The sequence below is a fragment of the Neoarius graeffei genome, chromosome 23, assembly GCF_027579695.1.
Source record: "Neoarius graeffei isolate fNeoGra1 chromosome 23, fNeoGra1.pri, whole genome shotgun sequence".
Taxonomy (NCBI): domain Eukaryota; kingdom Metazoa; phylum Chordata; class Actinopteri; order Siluriformes; family Ariidae; genus Neoarius; species Neoarius graeffei.
In genome coordinates this window covers 1,324,137-1,351,652 of record NC_083591.1, presented here as the reverse complement: position 1 = coordinate 1,351,652, position 27,516 = coordinate 1,324,137, and the positions used below count along the sequence as shown (strand labels likewise).

Sequence of the window (27,516 nt, the reverse complement as noted above, 5' to 3'; positions counted from 1 at the left end):
GATGTTCAGACCTCCTCATCTCACCATCACAATTTGGCTCTTGTTCAAGTCGCTCAGATCCTTACACTCGCCCATTTTTCCTGCTTCCAACACATCAACTTCAGGAACTGACTGTTCTCTTGTTGTGTAATAAACCCCGCCCCTGACAGGTGCCACTGTAATGAGATAATCAATGATGATCACTTCACCTGTCAGTGAATAATGAATAATGCTATGGCTGATCGGTGTCTTAGCCTCAGGCTCATGCAAAGTAATGCTGTAGAGCAAAGACGGCTTCAAAAATAATGAAATTAAATGTTTGTACATTAAAAAATTCTATAATGAGCAGTAAACAGTAATAAAAGAAACAGAGTCAACACTGGGTGTGACGACCCTTTACTTTAAAACAAAAATAGTGGTCTCAGGTACAACGGCCCTCGTTTATTGCGGTCATTTCCGTGGAAAACGCAGCATTTATCAATGTGTATGTGAGCGGAGGCTGAGATCAAATCTCACGTCAGGTCTCAGATCGTGTGCGCAGGTTTTCGAGTCAGCGTGGACATGTGGTCCAGCACAGAGCAGTGAATCAGACGGCGTGCAGAACCGTTATAGCCCATACAATCTGACTGCATCTCAACATGTACAGCCACGTATTCATCACTCAAAAATAGGTAGCGAATGATAAAATTTTATATTTTGTAAAGACCTACATTGACTATGTGTCATATCCCTAACATACATCGTTTAATTGGTTTTGGTGTAAAATTAATTTCTCTTTCATTCTGAGATAACCTACTTGCTACTGGTGACTTTACAAGCAATTAAAATTACGGAATTTAAAAGCAAGAGGTCGACTAACCAGTAAGCAGTGTGGTAGATTAGATGCTTATTCAGTCACTAAACAAGACCTTCACCAGCCATCAGACCTGGGCAATGGCACATGTGGCACTGTTAGAGGATCCCTACGTCTGTAACACGAGAGAGGTTTTTGGGAGCGCAGGAATTTTTTTATGGAGAGTGACGAGTGGATATTTCGTCTCCCAAGGCATCCAGGGTGGTGGTGTGGCAGCACAGGGGGCAGAGGACGGATGGACGGACTCACTCATTCACTGACTCACTCAGCTCACAGTTGTCTGTCTCCGTGGGGTTCCAGGCCTGTTTGTCTAGCTGAAGGATGCACTCCACTGGCTTTGGGCTCTGACTGACCTGAAACATCATTAAAACAAGTGTTGCCAGGCAAAGCAAACCTCGCCAGCTAGCACTTATGATGAATATGAAGGAAGACATGACGAAAAAACTATTTTGACCTTTGTGGTGACCTTGACCAGATGGTTCCATTTGAAACCATGAAGTTTGAATGAAATGAATGAATGAATGAATGAATGATCAGTTTATTTAGCCCTTTGGTAGTGATAACACTAAATTACAAGGGAGGCCAAATACAAATACTAATACAGAACAATAACACACACAAAAAAAAAATATTTAATCCCTACTGAACTTATAAGTCACAAAGTTACTGAGTCGGTCGGTCCTCGCTACACGATAGTCATCGCGGAACAGGCCAGACCCCAGACCATAGCCATGAGCGACACTCACGGGCCGTGGTAGCATGTGTGCCAGGAAACCAGACTCCCTGATGTTAGCAATAAATTTCCTGCAAGCCCCATCGCGGCACGCTACCAGCATAGACAAACCACAACCCGCGAGTGCCGACTCATATGATCGCTCGGGAAATATAATTTTAAGTGCAGCCCTCTGAATGCCCTCCACCAGCTGACCTTGACAAGCTGGTAGCCCAGCCCACACAGGAGATGCATATTCCAGGATGGGCCTAACCAGGCTACAATAAGCCTGAACAAGGTCAGATGATGAAACACCAGATTTCTTCAACACACACAAAGCATACAGGCGTTTACGAGCTCTCTTTACAATAAATTCACAGTGGGTAGACCATGACAAATTATCTGAAATGTATACACCAAGCAACTTATAAAAAGATACTTGCTCAATAACTTGACCTGACATTTGCAAGGGAGATAAGTAAAAGGGCTTATACTGTAAAAAATCTATTTCATGAAGATTGGTCCAGATGCTTTCCTGTAATATTGATAACAAAAAACAACAACAAAGAAACAAACAAAGAAACCCCACCGAAAACAATACCTCACCCCCTGGTGGACTCCGCCCCGGGAGAGGTAATGAGGAAATAAAGAAACTCCACAAATGTATCATTTTTGGTGGCGAGTTTTTTCTTCATTTTTTTCTTCAGCTACATGTGAAAATTTATGATACAAGTCATTATATTAGACTATTATATACAGTCTACAGGCGATACATATCACAAATGTATAAATTAAATATTAAAACATCAGCTGGAGTTTTATTGTTGACACACACATTGTTGACCGCAGCCATGATTTCTTTCCATACTGCCTCTTTCTGACTTCCTACAGTGGCGCTTGAAAGTTTGTGAGCCCTTTAGAATTTTCTATATTTCTGCATAAATATGACCTAAAACATCATCAGATTTTCACACAAGTCCTAAAAGTAGATAAAGAGAACCCAGTTAAACAAATGAGACAAAAATATTATACTTGGTCATTTACTTATTGAGGAAAATGATCCAATATTACATATCTGTGAGTGGCAAAAGTATGTGACCTTTTGCTTTCAGTATCTGGTGTGACCCCCTTGTGCAGCAATAACTGCAACTATTGCCGCTTTTCCACTACAAACGCGGCTGAGCCGTGTCGTGCCGAGTCGAGCTGAGTCGGGCTGAGCGGGGCTGTTGGAGTTGCATTTCGACTACAACCGCGCTGAACCGTGCTGGCTGGAAGTGGGTGGACACATTGGGTGGAGTTAGCGAAAGTGGGTGGACGTCATGTGATGTCGTTAAGCAGCGCAAACAGTGACATCAGTGACAGTGGCGGAACAAGTCAGAGCCGGGCCGGGGGCGGGGCAAATGACCGGGCCCTTTATTAAAGCTTATCATAACATCATTTTAGGCTACAAAATGTCCGCAACTGCGGTGTTTACCAATTTCAACACTACCGGGTGCAACTATGTTATTTAGTACATCAAGTCCTTCAAACGAACATGTAACTCAGAAACAAAAAACATTAGGATACTGTACATGGCTCATAATAAAACATCAATAGCCTATACTGCGCACATTATTTGAAGGGCATACGAATGAGCGCTCAGAGGTTGCAACGGTGACAGGAAGAGTCAGAAATAAAAGGAGGGCGGTGCAAACCTCACTGAATGCACTGTGTTTACCAATTTCAACACTACCGGGTGCAACTATGTTATTTTGTACATTAAGTCCTTCAAACGAACATGTAACTCAGAAACAAAAAAAACACATTAGGCGACATACTGTACATGGCTCATAATAAAACATCAATAGCCTACTGCGCGCATTATTTGAAGGGCATACGACGAGCCTTGCGCTCCGCGAACTCGTCCACGATGCTCTGTATGTCACTGATTCAGTGAGCTTTTAAGCGGTAGTCTCACGACCCGAATAGTAAACAATAAACATGGAGGACATGGAGTCGTTAGTGTTGCTGGTCTTGGTGCTGTGGCTTGTTGTCACCGACAACGCGGACAGATACTGGCAAGAGCATATAGATGAGGCGAGGCGCATAAGGCTTCAGAAATTCTCGTAATTCATAATTATTCTCCTTCCGGGTTTGCGGTGTTTACAGATCCCAGCGCGCTCGCGGGGCGTGTGTGGGCATGTGAGGACACTCCTCCTCACCAATCAGTGCACAGGGGAGTGTCTGCTCACGCCCCCAGCCTCAGTCAGCTCGCTTTGGCTCGCTTCAGCCCCACTCCAAAACGGTGCGAGTTTTAGGGGCTAAGCAGGGCTGAAACGAGCTGAGTCGTGCTGGTTTTTGGTAGTCGAAACGCGAGCCGTGTCGGGCTGAAGTGAGCTGAAGCGAGCTGAAAAAGGGTAGTGGAAAAGGGCCATAAACGTTTGCGGTAACTGTTGATCAGTCCTGCACACCGGCTTGGAGGAATTTTAGCCCGTTCCTCCATACAGAACAGCTTCAACTCTGGGATGTTGGTGGGTTTCCTCACATGAACTGCTCGCTTCAGGTCCTTCCACAACATTTCCATTGGATTAAGGTCAGGACTTTGACTTGGCCATTCCAAAACATTAACTTTATTCTTCTTTAACCATTCTTTGGTAGAACGACTTGCGTGTTTAGGGTCGTTGTCTTGCTGCATGACCCACCTTCTCTTGAGATTCAGTTCATGGACAGATGTCCTGACATTTTCCTTTAGAATTCGCTGGTATAATTCAGAATTCATTGTTCCATCAGTGATGGCAAGCCGTATTTAGTGGCTACAAACAGTGTGCCACTGAGAGGCCAGGTGGGGAGTACTTAGCTGACGCGCAAACAATTGTCTTCGTTGTTGTCCTTTATTGATTCCAAACGTTAAAATCCATCCATCGATACAAAAGTTAAAAACACATCCTAAAACCGCCACCGTGCAGAGAGCTACGTGTGCAAAAGCGCAAATGTGCGGTATGTGCTTTGAAGAGAAATGTTTCGTTATAAAGCGAGCATCATAGAGCGGTCAACAAAAAATGTGTTCTCCCATTCTGCCCCCTCTCCCTGCCAGTCTACCGGTGCCCAGGTACCTAAATACAAAAGTAATTACCAACGCACCTCACGTGACACACTGCTATGACCGTCAAAATAAAAGTGCCAAACACAAAGACAAGGCATATGGCCGCTACATCCCAGCCCCTAATTATTACCACCATATCACTACGTAATAATTACCACACACACACACTTAAATGTCCATGTCAATCACGCATGTAGCACGCAATCCTCTTGAAACCTAACAGTCAAGTCTGAGCCAGAGGTTCAAGCACATAGCCCGTCAGAGAGGTCTTTACCACCACCCTCTGTCCGTAAGTATAGTCAGTCTATGTCAGTCAAAACTAAATCTTCAGGCTGCCTCTTGCAGCAGGCATACTTTGGTTATAGGCCTGTCCAGACAGCTTGTCTTGGTCTTGACCTGGACTCTTCGGACCATGCCCTTTCTATCTGGGAAAGTCTGAATGACTCTACCCATAATCCAGGAGTTACGAGGTGCTGTCTGGTCGACTATGAGGACAATGTCTCCAACCATAAAGTTGCGCTGTGCACCTGTCCATCTTTGTCGTTCCTGCAACTGTGGCAGGTACTCCTGAACCCACCGCTTCCAGAACTGGTCTGACATATACTGAACTTGCTTCCAACGACGGTGTGTGTAGACGTCATCTTTCTGAAATACTCCTGGTGGTAAAGATGAAGAGGTATTCAATAGCAACAGGTGATTGGGGGTTAAAACTTCCAAGTCATGAGGATCAACTGAGGCCTTAGTGAGTGGGCGTCCATTGAGAATTGATTCCACTTCACAGAGGACTGTATGGAAACCTTCTTCGTCCAGGTTCTGTAAACGCAGTGTGGAGTTGAGAACCTTGCGCACAGATCTGATCAGTCTCTCCCAAACACCTCCATGGTGAGAGCCTGCAGGGGGGTTGAAGATCCATTTGATGTTTTTCTTCAACAGGGTGTTACTGATCTGTTCATGGTTCCAGCCTTCAATAGCCTGCCTCAACTCACGCTCTGCTCCCACAAAGTTCATTCCATTGTCAGAGCGGATTTCCATGACTTGCCCCCGTCTGGCTATGAAGCGCCTTAATGCATTGATGAACGATCCAATGACGATGCAACCTCTATGTGGACGGCTCTTATTGCTAAACAGGTGAAGGTCACTCCATATCTCTTCACAATGCTTCTGCGGCTCTTTACTTCGAAGGGCCCGAAGTAATCCACCCCAACTCTTGTGAAGGGAGGTTCGTCTGGAGAGACACGGTCCACTGGCAGATCTGCCATCTGCTGACACCCTGGAGCTGCTTGCAGTCTACAACAAACTACGCACTTGGAAATGATTCTCCTAATGGCTGTAGTTGCACCAGTAATCCAATACCTTTGACGCAGTACTGACCACATATAGTTGCGTCCACCATGACCCACTTCTTGGTGAATGTGCCAAAGGAGAAGGTCAGAGATATGGAAATCTTTTGCCAATATTAGGGGATACTTAGCATCTTCAGACATGTCTGCCCTGCTTAATCGGCCACCAACTCTCAGAACTCCATCCATTAAAACGGGACAAAGTCTGAAAAGAGGGCTGCTCTTGCCGACACTTCTCCCTTTCTTCAGGCTTTCAATCTCTCCAGCAAACCTTTGTTTTTGGCAAAACATAATGATGGCCATTTCTGCATTCTGTAGCTCATCCACTGTTAGCAGACCCCTGGGTGTATTGTCTTGGAATGTTTCTGGGTGACAGTCTGAAACTGTAGTGCTCTGTTTATTCAAGTTCATTTGCTTCTGTCTCTGACATCGAGACAACAGCAACTTCTTAAGCCTGAGAATCCAGGCCACAGATTTCTTTAGCCTCATCCATGACGAAAAGTGGCTAATCAATTGCATAACAGCATCTGACATCTCGGAACCATGAGCAGCATTCACTGTAGCTTCCATCTTAACTTCCGGGTCGTCTGGCGAGAGCTTGCTTGTATGATCAGGATTCACAGGCCAATCCTGCTCAGGTTGCAACAGGTAATCAGGTCCTGACAGCCAGATCCTATTCTTCATGAATGCATCTGCACGTGACCCTCTGGAGGCCAGATCAGCGGGATTGATCATGGTGTTAACATACCGCCACTGATATACTTGCGATGCCTTCAGGATTTCAGAGACTCTATTAGCCACAAAGGTACGGAATCTTGAAGTTTCATTCTTTATGTACTTGAGTACCGATGTGCTATCAGTCCAAAACACAGATGGCTTGAGTGACATTTGCAACTCTCTTTTCCAGAGTGTGTCCATGCGGCTTGCCATAGTAGCTGCTGTGAGCTCCATACGTGGTATGGTGATTGATTTCAAAGGGGCTACCCTGGATTTTCCCATGGCAAAGGCACTATGCAGCTGCGAGTGAGCATTCTGTGAGAGCAGGTAAGTCACAACACCATAGCCCTCTTCACTTGCGTCTGTGAAATGATGCAACTGTGTAGTAGTCACTTCACCAAAGTCTGGGGGTTTCAAACATCGTGTGACCTGGAACAGCTCTAATTGGCTGAGCTCTTGTAGCCAGAGCGTCCATTCTTGTGCAGCTGACCGCGGTATTGGATCGTCCCAGCCAAGCCCTTTCTTACACAGCTGTTGCAGAATGATTTTGGCAGCAAGGACAACAGGACTCAGGATGCCCAATGGATCATAGATGGAACTCACAGTAGAGAGGATACCCCTTCTTGTCAGGGGTCTTTCTTGCACCACCATCTTAAACTTGAAGGAGTCAGATTGAATGCACCATTGTACCCCTAACACTCTCTCCACAGGAAGCACATCATAGTCCAAGTCCAAATCCTTCATATCCTTGGCCCTCTGCTCTTCAGGTATTGCATCCATTACAGCACGCCGGTTGCTCATCCATTTGGTCAACTTGAAGCCACCTTTGGAGCACAGAGACACCAACTCACGCTGCAGTCTTATGGCTTCCCTCTCACTGGCTGCTCCTGCCAGACAGTCGTCAACATAAAAACAGTTCAAAACTTTGTCAATTGTGTCTCGTGGGAAATTGTGTGCATTGTCTTCAGCACATTTTCTCAAAGCAAAGTTAGCACAACTGGGTGATGATGTTGCGCCAAACAGGTGTACCGTCATTCTAAAATCAACCAGTTTGTGTGTGAGGTCACCTTGAGGCCACCACAGGAACCTCAACAGATCCACATCTTCAGGTGGTACTCTCACTTGATGAAACATGGATTCGATATCTGCCATGATCACCACTGGTTGTTTTCTGAACCTGGTCATCACACCCACCAGTGAGCTAGTGAGGTCTGGCCCCTGCAGGAGCTGGGCGTTAAGACACATTGACTGGAACGTGGCCCCGCAGTCAAAGACCACACGAATGTTCCCCTTTCGAGGGTGGTAGACAGTGACACCATGGTGTGGTATATACCACAGTTTCCCATCACCACGAGTCAGCTGCTCTGAGGGTACTTGCTCTGCATACCCCTTTGAGACAATGTCATTCATGAAGCATGTGTACTGCTCTTGAAATGAGGAATCTTTCTTGAGTCTCCTGAATAGGTTCATAGCACGTTGCTCTGCAACCTTCCTGTTGTTTGGCATTCTCACTTGACTGCTTCTCAAAGGCAATGCAACTTGGTAGTGGCCATCCACCAATTTTGCAGAACGCTTCACCAGCTTCATGAACTTTTCATCTTCTCTTGACATGCCAGGTTGTTCGTCATAGCTGCATTCAGGAAAATCATTCTTAAACTGCTGCTGCCAAAGCTCATCCAGATTCACAACCGATATTCTGTTAACTGTTGCAGCACCACGCTCATCGCAGTCTCCACCTAGTGGTCCATTGACGGTCCACCCAAGAAATGTCTTGATGGCATACGGTCCATCATCCACACTACGGATCACTTCTAAGGGTTCCATAGCCTTTGGCACATTGGTGCCTATCAGCAATTCCACTTCGGCATCAAGTTGTGGCAGATGAATGTGTCGCAGGTGAGACCATCGTTCTAGGTCACTCTGATGTGGGATGTTACTTCGACTCACTGGCATTTTCTGTTGTGTGTAAGCGTAAGGCAAATGACAGAATCGATCACTGTTTAAAGCGGCCACCTCCAACCCAGTGACCACAAAACTGTCTACCATCTTCTTTTGGTTCATTGTACGCAAGAGAATAAGTCTCTTCGTTCCTGAGATATTAAGTTTGTTCATCAAGTTCACTGTACAAAACACAGCAGTGCTGCCTTGATCCAGGAACGCATAGGTAGTCAGTGTCTTGTTACCTTTTGCCGACTTAATCTGCACTGGTACTATAGGAAGCTTACAATCGTCAGTGCCAGCCCCAGTCAAGCCACTAGATACAACGGTTCTGCTCACTGCTAGAGATGATCCCTCCTCTTCAGGTTCATTTAGCCTTGACTGGATGTGAAGCATTGTGGGATGTTTCGAACCACATAAGTCGCAGGACAAGCGCTTTCTACAGTCCTTACTAATGTGTCCTGAGCAAAGACAGGCAAAGCAAACTCCCTTTTCCTTTAAGAATGCAATTTTCTCCCTGTGGGCCTTTTTCTTCAGTTGGGAGCACACATCCAATGAGTGTCCAGCACCACAAAACAGACATGTCTTGGTGAATGGGCCATTGTCTGATGTCCGTCCTTTTGCTCCTGTATTCCATCCAACAGTATTCACACTTGTTGCGAAGCTACTCTTTTTGAGTCAGGACACAAAACTGGTTCTGTTCACGCTTTTGCTTGGTGAAGCATCTTGAATATTCCCAAACACAGGGTCGGTTAAGATCTTTGCTTGTTTTTCAATGAAATCAACAAGGTCGCAAAAGCCAACTCTATGGCGACGTCGCTCATGAATTTCGCATGCCACACTTCTCCAACGATCCCTTAGCCTATAGGGCAACTTCCTTACAATGGCAAGCATGTTTGCTGGCAAATCCAGCTCGTACATGTACTGTACGTCGTTCATCATATTGGCGCAACCTCTTAGAAACAGGCTGTAATCTTGGAGGGTCTTTACATCCTCTGCTTTAATCGGAGGCCATGCCAGGGCTTTATCCATGTAGGCTGTGGAAATTCTCTGTTCGTCACCAAAATGTTCTTGTAACAGGGCCTTTGCTTGCGCATATCCTGTGTCAGGGTCAGCGTGCATGCAGCTTCTCACCAGCTCTCGAGAACGCCCTCTAGTGAATTGTTCCATGAAGTAAAGACAGTCACTGTTGCTACTAGATTTGCTTTCAACCCCGTTTTCAAACGCTCTCATGAAAGAGTGATACTGTAGTGGATCTACATCAAACACTTGAATATCTCTCTTGGGCAAAAATGACAGTTGCTGCTGTTGCATTAATAAGGTTGTTATTTCATTTTGCTTTTTCATGATGTTTAGTGCCGTGCTGTTGTCGCTGTTGATTACAAGACTTCCAGTGTTTTGTGCATTTTGTGTCCTGCTTTGTGACTGGCTTGAAGGGCCGGGGTTAGAACTGGGCACAAGCTGGGGTTGCTGTGAGATGGAGAACTGCCTTCGGGTGTCACTGTTGGCTCCTCGGACTTTAGGCCTTGTAGCCGGGTCGCCACTGCTGCTTGTTATTTGCACAGCCCTTTTCAGCACTACTGGTGGTGCAGGAACAAATGAAGCCGCATCTGCATTCAAGATTTTCACTTCAGGCTTACTGAACTGTGACTCCTTAGCCTTTGAGCGCTTGGAGGAGCTCCTACTGGTGACACTGGCAGACTTCAGCACACTCACTTTTGCCAGTTTTGCTGCAATTTCCTCATCCAATCTCAGTTGTTCTTTTCTTCTCCTGATTCGCTCCTCCTCTTCCTCCAGTTCATGTTTTTGTTTCATTAATTTCTGTCTTGCCATTAACTCTGCCAGGTCGGCTTCAGCCTTGACACGGGCTTGGGAGGAGCTTGACAAGGAAGACGGCCTGGTTAATACATTAGATATGCTGTCGGAGGGTTGCACATCATCCTGTAACTCGTCAGACATTTCAATTGAGTTTTTTGGTTCACTTTGCATTTCACAAGCATCATTTTGTTCATCATCAGGCATCACAGACATTTCAACAGGGTTGACAGTCTTTTCACATTCATTTATCCATTTTATGACGTCATCTTTAAATGCATTAGTGTAGCCTTTGATACTTGAGAACCATTCATTTTGAGTATTTTTCACGTCTTCAGGCAATAAAGGAATCAATGAATCATGTAGAGCAACGGCAGAGTTATAGAGTTGTTTTAGTATTAAAAACTTTGTTTTCACTAGTGTGACATTTTCATTACGTTTCATGAGCTCTTTCATGGAAGGGATTAAGTCTTTGATTTTATTTACGTTCGTTTTGCGATCCTTTTGTAGAGTTTCTATTTTTAGAGCCAACGCCTTTTCAGTCAGTTTTGGTTCACGTTTAGGACGACCATCATCAACAAGATTTTCATTACTTTCACCTTTGTCACTCATGTTTCTTAATTCAACAGTTCAAATGTTTGCAGTGTAGCGGTAGCCTCAACAAGTTTCACACACTTTGCAAGTTGCCAGTTCACGTTTCATTCAACCAAGTCTCATGTCATTTAAATCAATCAGCAAGACAGTCCAGCATGTAGCTTAACAAACTTTTAACGAGCGGGCAGTCTTCCCCAATAGAAGCAGCACAGTATCTTCGACTGCGTTTCCCAATACACAGCGTAAGAAATGGATGTAATACAAGCCTACCGGTCTGGAGTTTGCTTTGCTGTCTTTGCCTACTTGCTGGAGTTGTCCGTCGGCGAATCCGCAGCTGTTTCCAGTCAGCTGGTAATCCGTTCTGATTTTTGAGGCTTCCACAGGTAACGCGAAACAGGCAAACTTGTTGGGCTTCTAAACTACACTTTTTTGTTGACTAAATTTAGTGGCTACAAACAGTGTGCCACTGAGAGGCCAGGTGGGGAGTACTTAGCTGACGCGCAAACAATTGTCTTCGTTGTTGTCCTTTATTGATTCCAAACGTTAAAATCCATCCATCGATACAAAAGTTAAAAACACGTCCTAAAACCGCCACCATGCAGAGAGCTACGTGTGCAAAAGCGCAAATGTGCGGTATGTGCTTTGAAGAGAAATGTTTCATTATAAAGCGAGCATCATAGAGCGGTCAACAAAAAAATGTGCTCTCCCATTCTGCCCCCTCTCCCTGCCAGTCTACCGGTGCCCAGGTGCCTAAATACAAAAGTAATTACCAATGCACCTCACGTGACACACTGCTATGACCGTCAAAATAAAAGTGCCAAACACAAAAGACAAGGCATATGGCCGCTACACCGTCCTGGCCCAGATGCAGCAAAACAGGCCCAAACCCTGATACTACCACCACCATGTTTCACAGATGGGATAAGGTTCTTATGCTGGAATGCAGTGTTTTCCTTTCTCCAAACATAACACTTCTCATTTAAACCAAAAAGTTCTATTTTGGTCTCATCCGTCCACAAAACATTTTTCCAATAGCCTTCTGGCTTGTCCATGTGATCTTTAGCAAACTGCAGACGAGCAGCAATGTTCTTTTTGGAGAGCAGTGGCTTCCTCTTTGCAACCCTGCCATGCACACCACTGTTGTTCAGTGTTCTCCTGATGGTGGAATCATGAACATTAGCATTAGCCAATGTGAGAGAGGCCATCAGTTGCTTAGAAGTTACCCTGGGGTCCTTTGTGACCTTGCTGACTATTACACGCCTTGCTCTTGGAGTGATCTTTGTTGGTCGGCCACTCCTGGGGAGGGTAACAATGGTCTTGAATTTCCTCTATTTGGACACAATCTGTCTGACTGTGGATTGGTGGAGTCCAAACTCTTTAGAGATGGTTTTGTAACCTTTTCCAGCCTGATGAGCATCAACAATGCTTTTTCTGAGGTCCTCAGAAATCTCCTTTGTTTGTGCCATGATACACTTCCACAAACATGTGTTGTGAAGATCAGACTTTGATAGATCCCTGTTCTTTAAATAAAACAGGGTGCCCACTCACACCTGATTGTCGTCCCATTGATTGAAAACACCTGACTCTAATTTCACCTTCAAATTAACTGCTAATCCTAGAGGTTCACATACTTTTGCCACTCACAGATATGTAATATTGGATCATTTTCCTCAATAAATAAATGACGCAAGTATAATATTTTTGTCTCATTTGTTTAACTGGGTTCTCTTTATCTACTTTTAGGACTTGTGTGAAAATCTGATGATGTTTTAGGTCATATTTATGCAGGAATATAGAAAATTCTAAAGGGTTCACAAACTTTCAAGCACCACTGTATGTTGCTACTTTTCAGGCTGCCAAACAGAAATAATTCCTTCAGATGGATTTGTGATGTTTGAGATTCTATTTCAAGGGTGAAGAAGTGTCTCTTCTTGGCCGTATTATACCCCTCCATGTTATAAAATCTGGGGGTGTGGCCTCTAAACTGCGAATATTTAGGGGTGTGATTCTTTAAATGAAGATGGTTTTCGGGTGCCACATTTATCAATGCTGGATCACTCTGACGCTGTGATTGGACAGATCTGAACGTTTCATGAAGCACGCATGAACCCTGTCGTATGATGATCTCTACACTCGGATCGGCGCTGGTTTCTACATTCGACTGATGAATGAGGGCCAGTGTGTTCAGTTTCATACGGAAATGAGCCGTAGGTTTTACTGAGCATCTTACAGAATCAGTCACAGTTCTTCTGGACACTTTGACTCTCACAGCTACTTCTTTATTTTGAAGTAAAACCTTGCAGCCTTCATTATGTTTCTGTCTGAAAAGTGTCTCTTACATAATATTCTGCTTTCTTTACTGACATACAAACATTTTTCTGTCACATTTACGCCCACTTTACACGGGGACGGTCTGAAACAAAAACGCAAAAGTCCGTTTTTGTTCTCACTTTTTTCCGCGTCTACACGACCGTTTTCAAGGAGGAAATCTGCGTCTATACGGTGACGCATAAATGTGTGGAATTCAATTGGATGTTGTAATAGAGTGTGCCGAGTGGATGGAGTAGTCAGTCAGAATGATGAGCAAAACAAGGAAAATTATTGTACAAAAATAGTTCTCTTTTTATTCTTAAGCCGGCAGTTAACACAAACAGGACAAACAAACAAACAAAAAAAAACACTGATGACAAAACCAACCAAAAAAAAAAAATTCTGGGACAAAATGCCCACGCAAGCTAGGCTACTCTGGCATTACTCACACAGAGCTCAAGTCATGCGTCCTCTCCCTGCCGAGGCCATCTCCTGAATGAACAGTGCAGCGCATATTTAAAAGACTACGGCACAGTCTTAACACAATTAAAATCAATCAACACATCTAGACAGATTTTAACAGTTCTAAACATTTTCACTGCATGCATTACACTCCTACAACAATGTGCAGACCTTAAATATTACAACAAACACTTGCGTAAGATTTTTAGACCATTTCTCTCCGCTCTAATGAGCTGCTTTCCCGCGCATCGCGGAAGAAACCTTGAAAAGCGCTTTCAGACCTGCATTCTGGTTTGGTCCCGCACCCGGAAGACTACAGCAGGTAAATGGCTACAAACATTTCTGGCTGATGTTAGATAAACTCTAGCAGAAAAGGATTCAGATGTTAAACGTGCGCACTTAATGAATCTTTACACACTATTGTTTATAGTGAAAACTAATAAATGCTTGCGCTGTTTAAACCTGTGTCGCGTCTTTTACTATGAACACATGGACCAAACATTTCAGGTTTACATATCTAAAAGTTGTAACAAATGTACCCGTAACAAAACATACTTGTAAAGCCCCCATTACCAAACCCACAACAGACATACAACACAGATTGTATTTGGAATGTCTTTGCAACTGTGGTTTAGTCCATTGCACTTGACCATTGAAACATGACCAGCGGGAGGAACCGCTGTTTAGTGACAGACGCATTGCGCTCTGTCACAGATGTGCATGCCAGGCGGTGCTGTGAAAGACCTCCGCTATGTCTGCACGCATGCGCAACGTCTTCCGTCTTGTCTGATCTGCGCCGCGAAAACTTTGACTACTCTGGCTATGGTAAGTAAGAAAGTAAGTAAAAAAGTAAGAGCATGCTATACCCGCCTCTGTTCATTAACGGTATATGTGCAGATTCGGTATAGATGTTCGAAGGACTCCTGGACGTTTATTAAAGCTGCTAGAGCAGCTTGAAGGTCCGTTGGATCGATGTAATCAGACATGCTCTTACTTTTTTACTTACTTTCTTACTTCCCGGGCTGGCATGTGCAGTATATGGCATATGTATGACGTAAGCGCGTACCCGACGTGAGCAGATCCGAGCAGAGTTTCGCGTATTGGGTAGTTTAGACGGATATGCAACGGGGGCCGTTTTTAACTTATCCACTTTGGAAGGCGTTTTCAATTTTTTCCGTTTTTCAGCCTCGGAAACGCCGTCCCCGTGTAGACGAAAGGCACTTCCGATAAAATATTTAGTCGTTTTTACCCGACAGCGTCCTCGTGTAAACGGGCCCTTAAACTTTCTGCTGGAAAACTAAAACGTTTTTGAACGAAGTCATAAAATAAAAGTCTAGAACAAAGATTGGACTAAAGGGAAAAAAATGGAGTCCTTAAGACTTTTGCACAGTACTGTATAAACAACTACGGAAAAAAATTAAGAGACAACTTTTGAATGGTGACCACCGTATACCGTACATGATAAACATAAATACAAACAGCAAGCCAAGAACTGAGCCCTGAGGAACACCATGAGGGAGGTGAAACAAGTCAGACCTAAATCTATCAATCTGTCACGACTAGTCTGTCTGAGAGATCTGATCTAACCCAGTAGAGGACAGTAACCATGAGACCATGTGTTTTTTTCAGAGGTATGTTACGACACGGTGTGTGGAGCAGCAGCGAGGTCCAGAAGAACAGCTATCCTGTCTTCAGTAAGCCGGGTCAACAGCTGGTCTGTGTCTAAGTGATGTTGAGGCTGAGCTGCTCCAGTTCTGCTGCTGTGTAGATCCGGAGCTCCTCAGGGCCACACCCAGGCTTTTTAAGAACTGGTGTAATTACAGATGGAACTGAGGATAAATACTGTTGCACTGACGATGATGTTGGAGGAAAAGTGTCAGAGGGTCACAACAGTCTGTTGATGGTTGAGAAAAGAGCTCTAGGGTTGTTCTGGTCACTAGTTCATCTTCATCCTGGCTTATATTTTGTGATGTGATCTCTGTAGGCGAGTGAAGGCACCGTCAGACGTCTGACTTCCTGCTGAGGAGTTCTAGCTGACGACCTGCTGCCTTTCAGACAGGGGAGAAGGATGAGTGAAGGACATGGCGTGTGCTCCGAGGGGAGAGGGTTGGTGCTACAGTGGATGACCAGAGCATGAGGGAGACGGAGGAATAGAGGATACTCAGGGCTGAAGGGCAAACGCTATTTTTCTGAAAGTGGTATTGTGGTGTTTTGGGTGTTTGTGTGATGGAGAAGAAACCAGAAGGTCAAACAGAACAGCCTTGCGTTCTGAGATGCCAGAATCCATGTCACTGAAGATGTGATACCCGATGAACACGCAAGATCTAACGTCCGACCTTTACACTACACAAATTCACGGCTTTAAGATATTCTTAAAGGATCCTAAAAGCTTACGAAATGTGAAATTTCAGGATATCTACTGATAACTCTGAGAACTATTATAGTATAACTTTAAGTGACTTTCCATGACTTCTTAAAGATAACAAAATGCTGTTAAAAAGAACGTTTAAGATGTCACTTTGTTCAAGTTATTAAATTTAACATTTAAATGCGCTTAAAGTCACTACTACTATGAACAACACCAATAACAAAGGGTCTTAAAGTTACTAGTACAATTAGTGAATTTTAAAAGTTCAGTAAAGGCGACTTAAATATACAATTAAATTTAAGGTTCCATTAAAGTTTAGATTAAATGCAATTAAATTCACATTTTCACCTCGTGTTAATGCGTGTCTATAAATATACATGAGTATGCAAATGTGGAAACACCCACAGGACCTAAGTGACAAACACTACTGGCGTTGTCTCTCCACCTGCTGAGATAACTGTAGTAAACAAATACCCCCCCCCCACACACACACACACCTTCTCCGCAGTCTGAAAGTACTCCTTGACGAGATCCTCGACTCGCAAGTGCAGAACATCAGACAACGGCCGAGACAGGAGCAAATCAAAATCTATACTCTCCTCTGCAACACACACACACACACACTTTAAGTAGTTAAAGTGCAGTCATACACAAAAAACCCCTGCAACATTAAAATGAAGCAAGCGAGTCTTCATTAACGCCGAACACACTGTACATGTTCAATTAAAAAATTTAAAAATGCATTAACATTAAGGAACATTAGCGTGCACACACACTTTTTACGTTCATGCTTTTACTTAAACAGCTTTGTATAACAGTGTTCTTGTAATACAGAGCGACACATTATTCAGCTTCAATAAACAAAACATACAAAAGGAATAAAACACTTTGGGGTGATGCTGTGAGAGTAAAATAATCAGTGACAAAGTGGTTTGACGAAGGTATAGAAATGATAACGTATAAGAACGAGTGCATTAATGATTCATAAAGCTGTGATTTAACCAGAGCTGCTGTTACAGAGAATTAATCAACACTTTCTCTCCTAGTGTGTGTGTGTGTGTGTGTGTGTGTGTATATACAGTGTGTGTGCACGCGTGCGTGTCTTGCCTTTCATGCTGTCTTTACTCTCTCTGTGTCGGATGAAATGCAGGATGTCTTTAGGATTCGCTACTCGATCCACAAACTTCTGACTGAAGCGCGTCGTGTTAAACGACTCGAACCCTCCGCTGTAGTCCACCTGACACACACACACACACAGAGTAGATGAGGACAGTTTAACTCTGTAATTTGGAGGTTTTTATTTAAATACTGTGACATTTTTATGGAATTGAAGTGAAATCTCAGGAGTGTGCACTTTAATCGCTTTAATCACTGCAGCGTTCCGGCATCCTGACATTTTCATTCTCTTCAAGCTATTTATAATAATAATAATAATAATAATAATAATAATAATAACAACAACAACAACAACAATAATAAAGCATTTTATTTACCGTATACAGTAGGCGTCTTTCAAGGCACTCAAGGACACTTTACAATACACAATAAAAATCAACATACAGCTTAAAACCTCATCTCATCTCATCTCATTATCTCTAGCCGCTTTATCCTTCTACAGGGTTGCAGGCGAGCTGGATCCTATCCCAGCTGACTACGGGCGAAAGGCGGGGTTCACCCTGGACAAATCGCCAGGTCATCACAGGGCTGACACATAGACACAGACAACCATTCACACTCACATTCACACCTACGCTCAATTTAGAGTCACCAGTTAACCTAACCTGCATGTCTTTGGACTGTGGGGGAAACCGGAGCACCCGGAGGAAACCCACGCGGACACGGGGAGAACATGTAAACTCCACACACATGGATTAAAGTAAAAAAAAAAAAAAATCATCTGACTGAAAAAAAAAAAGCTCCATGTCGTTGGCCCCTACCACATCAGCGATGCGTCAAATTTTAAACGCCGTGTTGTCCATTATCCCCTCGGCCCCTACTTATAGTACATTTACGTAATTTTAACAATGACTAAAGCTAAGGCAAGACTTTACCATTGTCATTACTGGCTATTCATGATGAAACATCAAGTTTTCAGCACAAAGTGCAAATTTATTTCAACAATACTTTAGTAATGCACAACAGTGGTTCAGAGAAAAGTGCAAGTGCAGTCGAACTTGAACCATGCTTTCAAAAGAGTGGAACAGAAAGAAAAATAAGAAAATCTGTTGAAATAAAGCCAGGAAACAAGAAAAGTAAAGTGAAAGTTCACTTTTTCTGCTTCTTCGCAGTGAAGCCAAAGGCATCTAGTTGGGCAACACCTGATGCCTGTTTTTGTTTTTTTTCCTTGGCACAGCAGCAGGAGCTTGCCATTATCGCCCATTTCATTTCGCCAAGCCCATCTCCACTTATTCTTTACCGTTTTGTCGATGTCTGACACATCTGTGCCTTCATTTAAAAGAAGCGCGTCCATGCTGGCAAAACCGAAAGTAATTTGACGCGCTCTAGTGATGGAAATCGAAGGGCCTATGTCTGGTGAAATATGACCTTATACGCAGTACTCCAGTTGAGGGGGGATGTGGGGGGGGGCATCCCCATTCTGAAATAAAAATCTCAAATCATCCCCCTTATAAAACGGCCATCCCCCCATCACATCCCTTGGGCCATTTTACCAATTAATGTGGAAATTAGCCTACTATTATTTTAACAAATATTACTACCATTTCAACATTAGAGGCTTTGCGCAGTGATAGCCTACATGTAGCCGGATAAAAAAGACGCATATTTATTTATTCGGTTGCACCTCTCATTCACACCTGCAGTACCAGTCAAAAGTTTGGAAACGCCTCTAATTCAGTGGTTTTTCATTATTTTAAAATTTTCTGAATTGTAGATTAATACTAAAGTCATCAACATTATGAAGAAATATATATATGGAATTATTTGGTAAACAAAAAAAAAAGGTGTTAATCAAACCAGAATAAGTTTTATATTTTAGATTCTTCAAAGTGGCACCTTTTGCTTAGATGACAGCTTTGCACATCTTGGCATTTTCTCAGTCAGCTTTACGAGGTAGTCACCTGGAATGGCTTTCAGTTTACAGCTGTGCCTTGTCAAGAGTTAATTTCTTGAATTTCGTGACCTCTGAATGTGTTTGAGACCATCAGTTGTGTTGTGAAGAGGTAGAGTTGGTATACAGTGAATGGCCCTATGTGAGTCCTGCTCTAATCCATATTATGCCAAGAACTACTCAACTAAGTAAAGAAAAACGACAGTCCATCATTACTTTAAGAAATGAAGGTCAGTCAGTCCGAAAAAGTTTGGGATGAGTTGGACCGCAGAGTGAAAGCAAAGCAGCCGACGAGCACTCAGCACCTCTGGGAACTCCTTCAAGACTGTTGGAAAGCCATTTCGAGTGATGACCTCATGAAGCTGATTGAGAGAACGTCAAGAGTGTGCAAAGCTGTAATCAAAGCAAAAGGTGCCGACTTTAAGAATCTAAAATCTAAAACATAATTTTGGTTTGATTAACATTTTAAAGTTTACTAAATGATTCCTTCCTTTGACTGGTACTGTATACGGTTTCAGTCACTGAAAACAGCTACTTTTGCAAACTCTGGGCAGAGTGGAGATTTCTGAAAACTCCATCTTCAGACAATCGTGTACTGGTAAATCGGGAAAACGAAGCAACAGTGAGAGGGCGCACGCGAATATAATGAGTCATAGGTGTGAATCTTTCACCGAATGCCAATTGTCCCGGTTCTTCATGAAATCGCATGCGCAAATTCATCAGGTTAACTTTCAAATAACTGTTCTTGTGCACTTGACACCGGAGCCACTTTCCTGAATTTTGAGCTTCGGAGTATTCGCTTCCACTGTTTTCTGACCTTTTGTGCTGAGTGAATGAGACACTTCATTACACTCCACTGACCGACTTCCAATTCCGGACTTTTTTGAAAATGTAAAATATAGGCCTACGAGATGTTTTTTGGGACTTAATTCGTGTTGGTCCTTCACTATTAATTTTTGAGACTGACAAGGCACTAAATACTGTGGAATTATTTTTTCTCCTTACTATGAAGTTTGGCATCTTAAACAAGTGTCGGGAAATCTTGCAGCCCGACTCTGCAGCCTCCAATGTTTAAGCGAACTGCTGAAACCATAATGTTTAAAGATTAAATCGTAGGCTAATCAAACCAAAGAAAAACACAGCCTTTCCAGAATGTTGTCTGCCGAAGCCTGTTTAATCTACAAAAGGCTTAATAGCATAGGTCTTGCTGCGGCTTCAACAGGGCTGTTTAGATTTTTCACCTGATCACCTTTCAATAGGCAAATAATAATAATTATTATTATTACTACTATAATAGGCCTAGTATTAGTAGGAGGCAAGTAGTTGCCTAGTAGTAGGACAGCCAGATTGTTTCATCAGTGGAGCCGCTGTTAAAAGGAAACTGACGCAGAGCGCCGCGGCTCACCTCGGGGTGAATCGCGTCCCGAGGCGCAGGGCTGGCCCGCCCTGGCAGCGCTGGTTCGTTGGGGAGAGGGCAGAGGCCGCTGGCTGCCAAGTTTGGGGAGGCTGGGACCTCCCCTGGCCGAGTTACGAGCGTGCAAAGTCGGGCTGGAGCCGCTGATAGAAACGAAACTCAAGTCGAGCACCGCGGCTCGCTGCCTACGCCGAGCCTCCCCGGGACTAGACAGTAGCAGAGGCTGTATTTATTTATTTATGCCTATCTAGCGCAACAACTTATTCCTTTACATATACTCAAACATAGCACAAGAAAGGGTTCAACAACAGGCAATCACAGCAGCTTGGTGAAGTTCTAAATCACGTCGGTGTCAGACCTATGGGCCTACCCCCCCCCCTTTTTTTTCCCCTCGGATCTGCATCACTCTCATTATTGACCTTTAGCGCTCCCAGTTGACGGAACTCCGTCGTAGCGACGGAAAACTTTAATCCATGCGCACAGAAAGGCCCTCGCCAGCCACGGGACTCGAACCCGGACCTTCTTGCTGTGAGGCAACAGTGATAACCACTACACCACTGTGCCGCCCACAGCTTAAAATACAAAAATAAAATGGCAAAAGTCATTAAGTGCTAAAGTCAGACAGAACAGGTAAGCTTTTTTTAAAGCTGTGTTTTAAGGCGGGGTTTGAAGGTTGGAACAGAATCATTATTCTGAATGTTGTGAGTTCCAGAGCTGAGGGGCGACACGACTGGAGGCTCTAAACCCCACGGCTTTATCAAAGTGATTTTATAACTTTATTTCAGCACTCAACATTTCCCATGACTCTAAAATATGCAATAAAATGCAATAAAAATAAAAAAATAATTCATTAAAACATTTACAGATTCACTTATTAAAATGAAGCAAAAAAGTTTAAACTGAAATATTTAAAAAATAAAAATGCAATATATAAAAAGAAATATAAATATTATAATATTAAATATAAATATATGATATAAACAATTCACTGAGCTGTAAAATACGACAAAAATATTTTTAAAAAATGAATTAGAAAAAGAACTAAAATAAACAAATAATGAAATATTTGTGGTTTTGTGTCACTCTGAAAGCCCAGGCTGCACCCAGAGTGCTTTAGAAATTTTTTAGAAATGTTTAGAAGTTTTAAAAACATAAATGCTACAAAAACACTGTTTTGCATGCGCGCGTGTGTGTTTGTGTTGATACACACTCGTAGCCTGATGAGAGGTTTGTCGGGTGTTAGTGGGTTTCCGAGTCTCTCTCGTTCTGCCTCCTCCAACATCTCTTCAACCTGCAACACACACGCACTTGAGTATTTAAAAACTTGCGAAGGCAAAGTGTAAATAAATATCCGATATCTTCCTCGACTCACCCACGGGAATGTTTTTCATTTCAGCTTTAAAAGGTTGAACAGATTAAACTTTACTTTTTTAAGTGTAGAAGTTTCAGAGTCTGCACTCTTGAGGGTTTTTTGTGTTTCGAAGGAAGGACATCATTACAATATTTATCTTCATATTTGTCATTAAATCCCTCACCGATCAGAATCCCTCGTTAAAGCCACATGACCTCGGTAACCATGGAAACAAGGAGTGAGAAGAGCACGGGGTGATGACTGTTAACCTCCTGGCTCCATCGTGTCGCTGTGAGCCTGAGTGATCAGGGCGAGGCTGAAAATGTAAAATTTAATTAGGATTGAACGCCGATAGCTCTCGCTAAGTTCAGGACCAAATTGGATCGACCTCAAACGGCTGGCTTCATGTCACTACACATCGTTGTTCTCATCAAGAAATATCTGATTATCCGAGAGAGTGAATAATGCATTTCAGACCATTATCATCAGACAGTCAGATGCAGAAGTACTGGCACCCTTGGTAAAGCCATAAATTAGAAAAAGGTTATAATAATATTAGCTTTTAATCTCATGCTGAAAATATGAGAGAAGCACAACCTTTAAAATGAGTTTAAGGTTTTCTAAGCAAACAAAAGTCTCATATTAGAAATGTGTCTTACCCTAATGTCTTACCCTATGTTCAGAATAACAAGTCACACATTGTTTGCTCCTCTCCGTAGATATGATCCGTCTAACGGATTAGCATGTTAGCAAAGCGAGCTAAATGTACGAGCCACATAAACTCACCACAGATCTCAGCTACATCCTTCTGAGATTTATTTTTCTTTGTAAGTCTCGACGCATATTTAATGATCATGAGAAGCTGGAGAGGATAAGATGAAACAACGCTTATAAGTTTTGGATCTGAAGAATCATTCCAGACGACTGATTGGATTTGTGTTTCTTTACACCATCATAACTACAATCTCCCGTCACTTCCTTCTAAAAATAAATCCTTACAAATCAAAACCATCTGCCAATAAAACAAGAAGCATACAATTAGTAACACTGCCTACAAATAGTTTAAATAATCTTATATTAGGTTTAGTGTAATTTTCTCACAGGAAATACGCAACAAATGTGATTAAACACTCCCTGGCCACTTTATTAGGAACACCTCTCCATCCCACTGCAGTTCTGTAATCAGCCGATCCCTCGCCAGCAGCACGATGCGTCAAATCACGCAGATACAAATCAAGAGCTTCAGTTAATGTTCACAATGTTCAAACATCAGAACGGGAAACATCGTGATCTCACAGTGAAGTGTGACTTTCTTTCTCTCACTGTGGTATGGGTGTTGGTTTGAGCCAGATGAGTATGAGGTTCGAGTATTTCAGAAGCTGCTGATCTCCTCCTGGGGTTTTCACACACAACAGTCTGTGAGTTTACACAGAATGGTGTGGAAAACAAAAAACATCATCGAGTGAGTGAGCGACAGTTCTGTGGGTGGAAACAAACGCCGTGTTGATAAGAGAGGGTCAGAGGGAAATGGACAGGAAGGATACAGTAACTCATATAATCACTCTTTACAACCGTGGGGAGCAGAAAAACATCTCAGCATGCAACAGCAGAAAGAACACATTGGGTTCCACTCCTGCAGCCAAGAACAGGGATCTTAGACTCAACAACACATTCCTATTAAATTGGTCACGAAAATGATAAATGGGCTTCAAAATTTTAAACAAATAAAAATCCGATAAATGTGATGTGCATTAGTATTCAGCCCCCCTGCGTCAATACTTTGTAGAGCCACCTTTTGCTGCAATTACAGCTGCGAGTCTTTTGTGGTATGTCTCTACCAGCTTTGCACATCTAGACACTGAAATTTTTGCCCATTCTTCTTTGCAAAATAGCTCAAGCTCAGCCAGATTGGATGGAGAGCGTCTGTGAACAGCAATTTTCAAGTCTTGCCACAGATGCTCAATGGGATTTAGGTCTGGACTTTGACTGGGCCATTCTAACACATGAATATTCTTTGATCTAAACCATTCCATTGTAGCTCTGGCTGTATGTTTAGGGTCATCGTCTTGCTGGAAGGTGAATCTCCTTCCCAGTCTCAAGTCTTTTGAAGCCTCCAACAGGTTTTCTTCCAGGATTGCCCTGTATTTAGCTCCATCCATCTTCCCATCAACTCTGACCAGCTTCCCTGTCCCTGCTGAAGAAAAGCATCCCCATAGCATGATGCTGCCACCACCATGTTTCACAGTGGGGATGGTGTGTGCAGGGTGATGAGCAGTGTTAGTTTCCCGCCACACATAGCGCTTTGCATTTAGGCCAAAAAGTTCAACTTTGGTCTCATCTGACCAAAGCACCTTCTTCCACATGTTTGCTGTGTCCCCTACATGGCTTCTTATGCCTGTCTTTCAACAATGGCTTTCTTCTTGCCACTCTTCCAAAAAGGCCAGATTCCATCAGTATTCACACATGAACCCTGAGTCTGACCTCATTATCATGACCTTGTGTTTGCTCAAAAACTGAAATAGCACTCATTTTTGTATAAAACTTTTCTCATATGTCTTTTAAAATCAAGGGAATGCTGATATAATAAAATCCATTTTAGATTTTATTCAGACCTTTTTCTCCCTCGAGGTCGTCTGAAGGCTTTAATATTCTGTGGCTCAATTCAGACATCGTGACTGTGTAAAAAAATCACGACCATGTTACTGTTGTTGTTATTGTTCGGTTCTCCACCTGATGAAGTCTGAACCGCTTCAGAATGTTTACTCCTCATTATTAGCATGACATTATGAAGCAGCACTGGCACCGAGCTGCAGGATAAACTGACCACTGACATCCTGAACAGGGTTTCACAATCAATAATTAAACACGTGAGGTCTGATTTTTATTCAGCAGGTCAGAAAGGAGTAAAACCACATGATAATTCACAGCTGGGTTTAAACCTTTCATAAACCCCAGCTGTGTTTCTGCATAATTCACCACACACTCGAGTGTAATGAACCTGGAACCCAGACAAGATGTTTAAAGGGGCCAGAGTGTGAGGGAGTTGCGATTTTATGATGAACCTATCAACCAGAACACCAGGAGCACACACAAACTGCTCTCGGAACATAAACACTTTCACATGACACGTTTATAACAAGATCAGCGAGGGAGGAGCATCAAATGCACACTGAGAAAATAACCGCTGCAACGTGGCTCTGACAGTATAACTGACATTTAAGTGTTCTGACACTTCAGTGCTCCCCATGCTTCAGGATTCCCCAAGCTTCAGTATTCCTTACTCTTCAGTACTACTGACACTTCAGTATTCCTCATGCTTCAGTATTCCTCACGCTTCAGTATTCCCCATGCTTCAGTATCCCTCATGCTTCAGTATTCCCACGCTTCAGTATCACTCACGCTCCAGTTTCCCCTATGCTTCAGTATTCCCCACGCTTTAGTATTTCTCATGCTTTAGTATCCCTCACGCTTCAGTTTCCCCTATGCTTCAGTATCCCTCATGCTTCAGTATTCCCCTATGCTTCAGTATTCCCCTATGCTTCAGTATCCCTCACGCTTCAGTATCCCTCACGCTTCAGTATCCCTCACGCTTCAGTATCCCCTATGCTTCAGTATTCCTCGCGCTTCAGTTTCCCCTATGCATCAGTATCCCCTATGCTTCTGGTTCCCCTATGCTTCAGTATTCCTCACGCTTCAGTATCCCCTATGCTTCAGTATTCCCAAAGCTTCTGGTTCCCCTATGCTTCAGTATCCCTCATGCTTCAGTATCCCTCATGCTTCAATATTCCCCTATGCTTCAGTATCCTTCATGCTTCAGGATCCCTCATGCTTTAGTATTCCCTACGCTTCAGTATTCCCCACGCATCAGTTTCCCCTATGCTTCAGTATTCCTCACGCTTCAGTTTCCCCTATGCATCAATATCCCTCACGCTTCAGTATCCCTCACGCTTCAGTATCCCCCTAGGCTTCAGTATCCCTCATGCTTCAGTATTCCCTACGCTTCAGTATTCCCCTATGCTTCAGTATCTCTCACGCTTCAGTATCCCCTATGCTTCAGTATCCCCTATGCTTCAGTATCCCCTATGCTTCAGTATTCCCCACGCTTCAGTTTCCCCTATGCTTCAGTATCCCTCACGCTTCAGGTTCCCCTATGCTTCAGTATTCCTCACGCTTCGGTATTCCCCATGCTTCAGTATCCCCCATGCTTCAGTATCCCTCATGCTTCAGTATTCCCCACGCTTTAGTATCCCTCATGCTTCAGTTTCCCCTATGCTTCAGTATTCCCACGCTTCAGTATCACTCACGCTCCAGTTTCCCCTATGCTTCAGTATTCCCCACGCTTTAGTATTTCTCATGCTTTAGTATCCCTCACGCTTCAGTTTCCCCTATGCTTCAGTATCCCTCATGCTTCAATATTCCCCTATGCTTCAGTATTCCCCTATGCTTCAGTATCCCTCACGCTTCAGTATCCCTCACGCTTCAGTATCCCTCACGCTTCAGTATCCTTCACGCTTCAGTATCCCTCACGCTTCAGTATCCCTCACGCTTCAGTATCCCTCACGCTTCAGTATCCCTCACGCTTCAGTATCCCTCACGCTTCAGTATTCCCTACGCTTCAGTAGTCCCCTATGCTTCAGTATACCTCACGCATCAGTTTCCCCTATGCTTCAGTATTCCTCACGCTTCAGTTTCCCCTATGCATCAGTATCCCCTATGCTTCTGGTTCCCCTATGCTTCAGTATCCCTCACGCTTCAGTATCCCCTGTGCTTCAGTATTCCCAAAGCTTCTGGTTCCCCTATGCTTCAGTATCCCTAATGCTTCAATATTCCCCTATGCTTCAGTATTCCCCTATGCTTCAGTATCCTTCACGCTTCAGGATCCCTCATGCTTCAGTATTCCCTACGCTTCAGTATTCCCCACGCATCAGTTTCCCCTATGCTTCAGTATTCCTCACAATTCAGTTTCCCCTATGCATCAGTATCCCTCACGCTTCAGTATCCCTCACGCTTCAGTATCCCCTATGCTTCAGTATCCCTCACGCTTCAGTATTCCCTATGCTTCAGTATTCCCCTATGCTTCAGTATCCCTCACGCTTCAGTATCCCCTATGCTTCAGTATTCCCCTATGCTTCAGTATTCCTCACGCTTCAGTTTCCCCTATGCTTCAGTATCCCTCACGCTTCAGTTTCCCCTATGCTTCAGTATTCCCTACGCTTCAGTTTCCCCTATGCTTCTGGTTCCCCTATGCTTCAGTATCCCTCACGCTTCAGTATCCCCTATGCTTCAGTATTCCCCACGCTTCTGGTTCCCCTATGCTTCAGTATCCCTCACGCTTCAGTATCCCTCACGCTTCAGTATCCCTCACGCTTCAGTATTCCCCTATGCTTCAGTAGTCCCCTATGCTTCAGTAGTCCCCTATGCTTCAGTATTCTTCACGCTTCAGGATCCCTCATGCTTCAGTATTCCCTACGCTTCAGTATTCCCCACGCATCAGTTTCCCCTATGCTTCAGTAT

The 27,516-nt window shown here is 43.5% G+C and overlaps 1 protein-coding gene across 2 annotated transcripts in view; it reads right to left on the bottom strand.

The window, feature by feature from the left end:
- The window catches only part of mre11a (MRE11 homolog A, double strand break repair nuclease), an 86,361-nt gene that overhangs the window by 43,229 nt on the left and 15,616 nt on the right, over positions 1 to 27,516 (bottom strand). For both annotated transcript variants that reach the window (XM_060905574.1, XM_060905575.1), the window contains 3 exons: positions 21,862 to 21,942; positions 17,278 to 17,407; positions 16,668 to 16,771 (listed from right to left, as the gene is read on the bottom strand). In XM_060905574.1, coding sequence (XP_060761557.1) covers positions 16,668 to 16,771; positions 17,278 to 17,407; positions 21,862 to 21,942 — 315 coding nt within the window. The remainder of the gene's footprint in view (positions 1 to 16,667; positions 16,772 to 17,277; positions 17,408 to 21,861; positions 21,943 to 27,516) is intronic.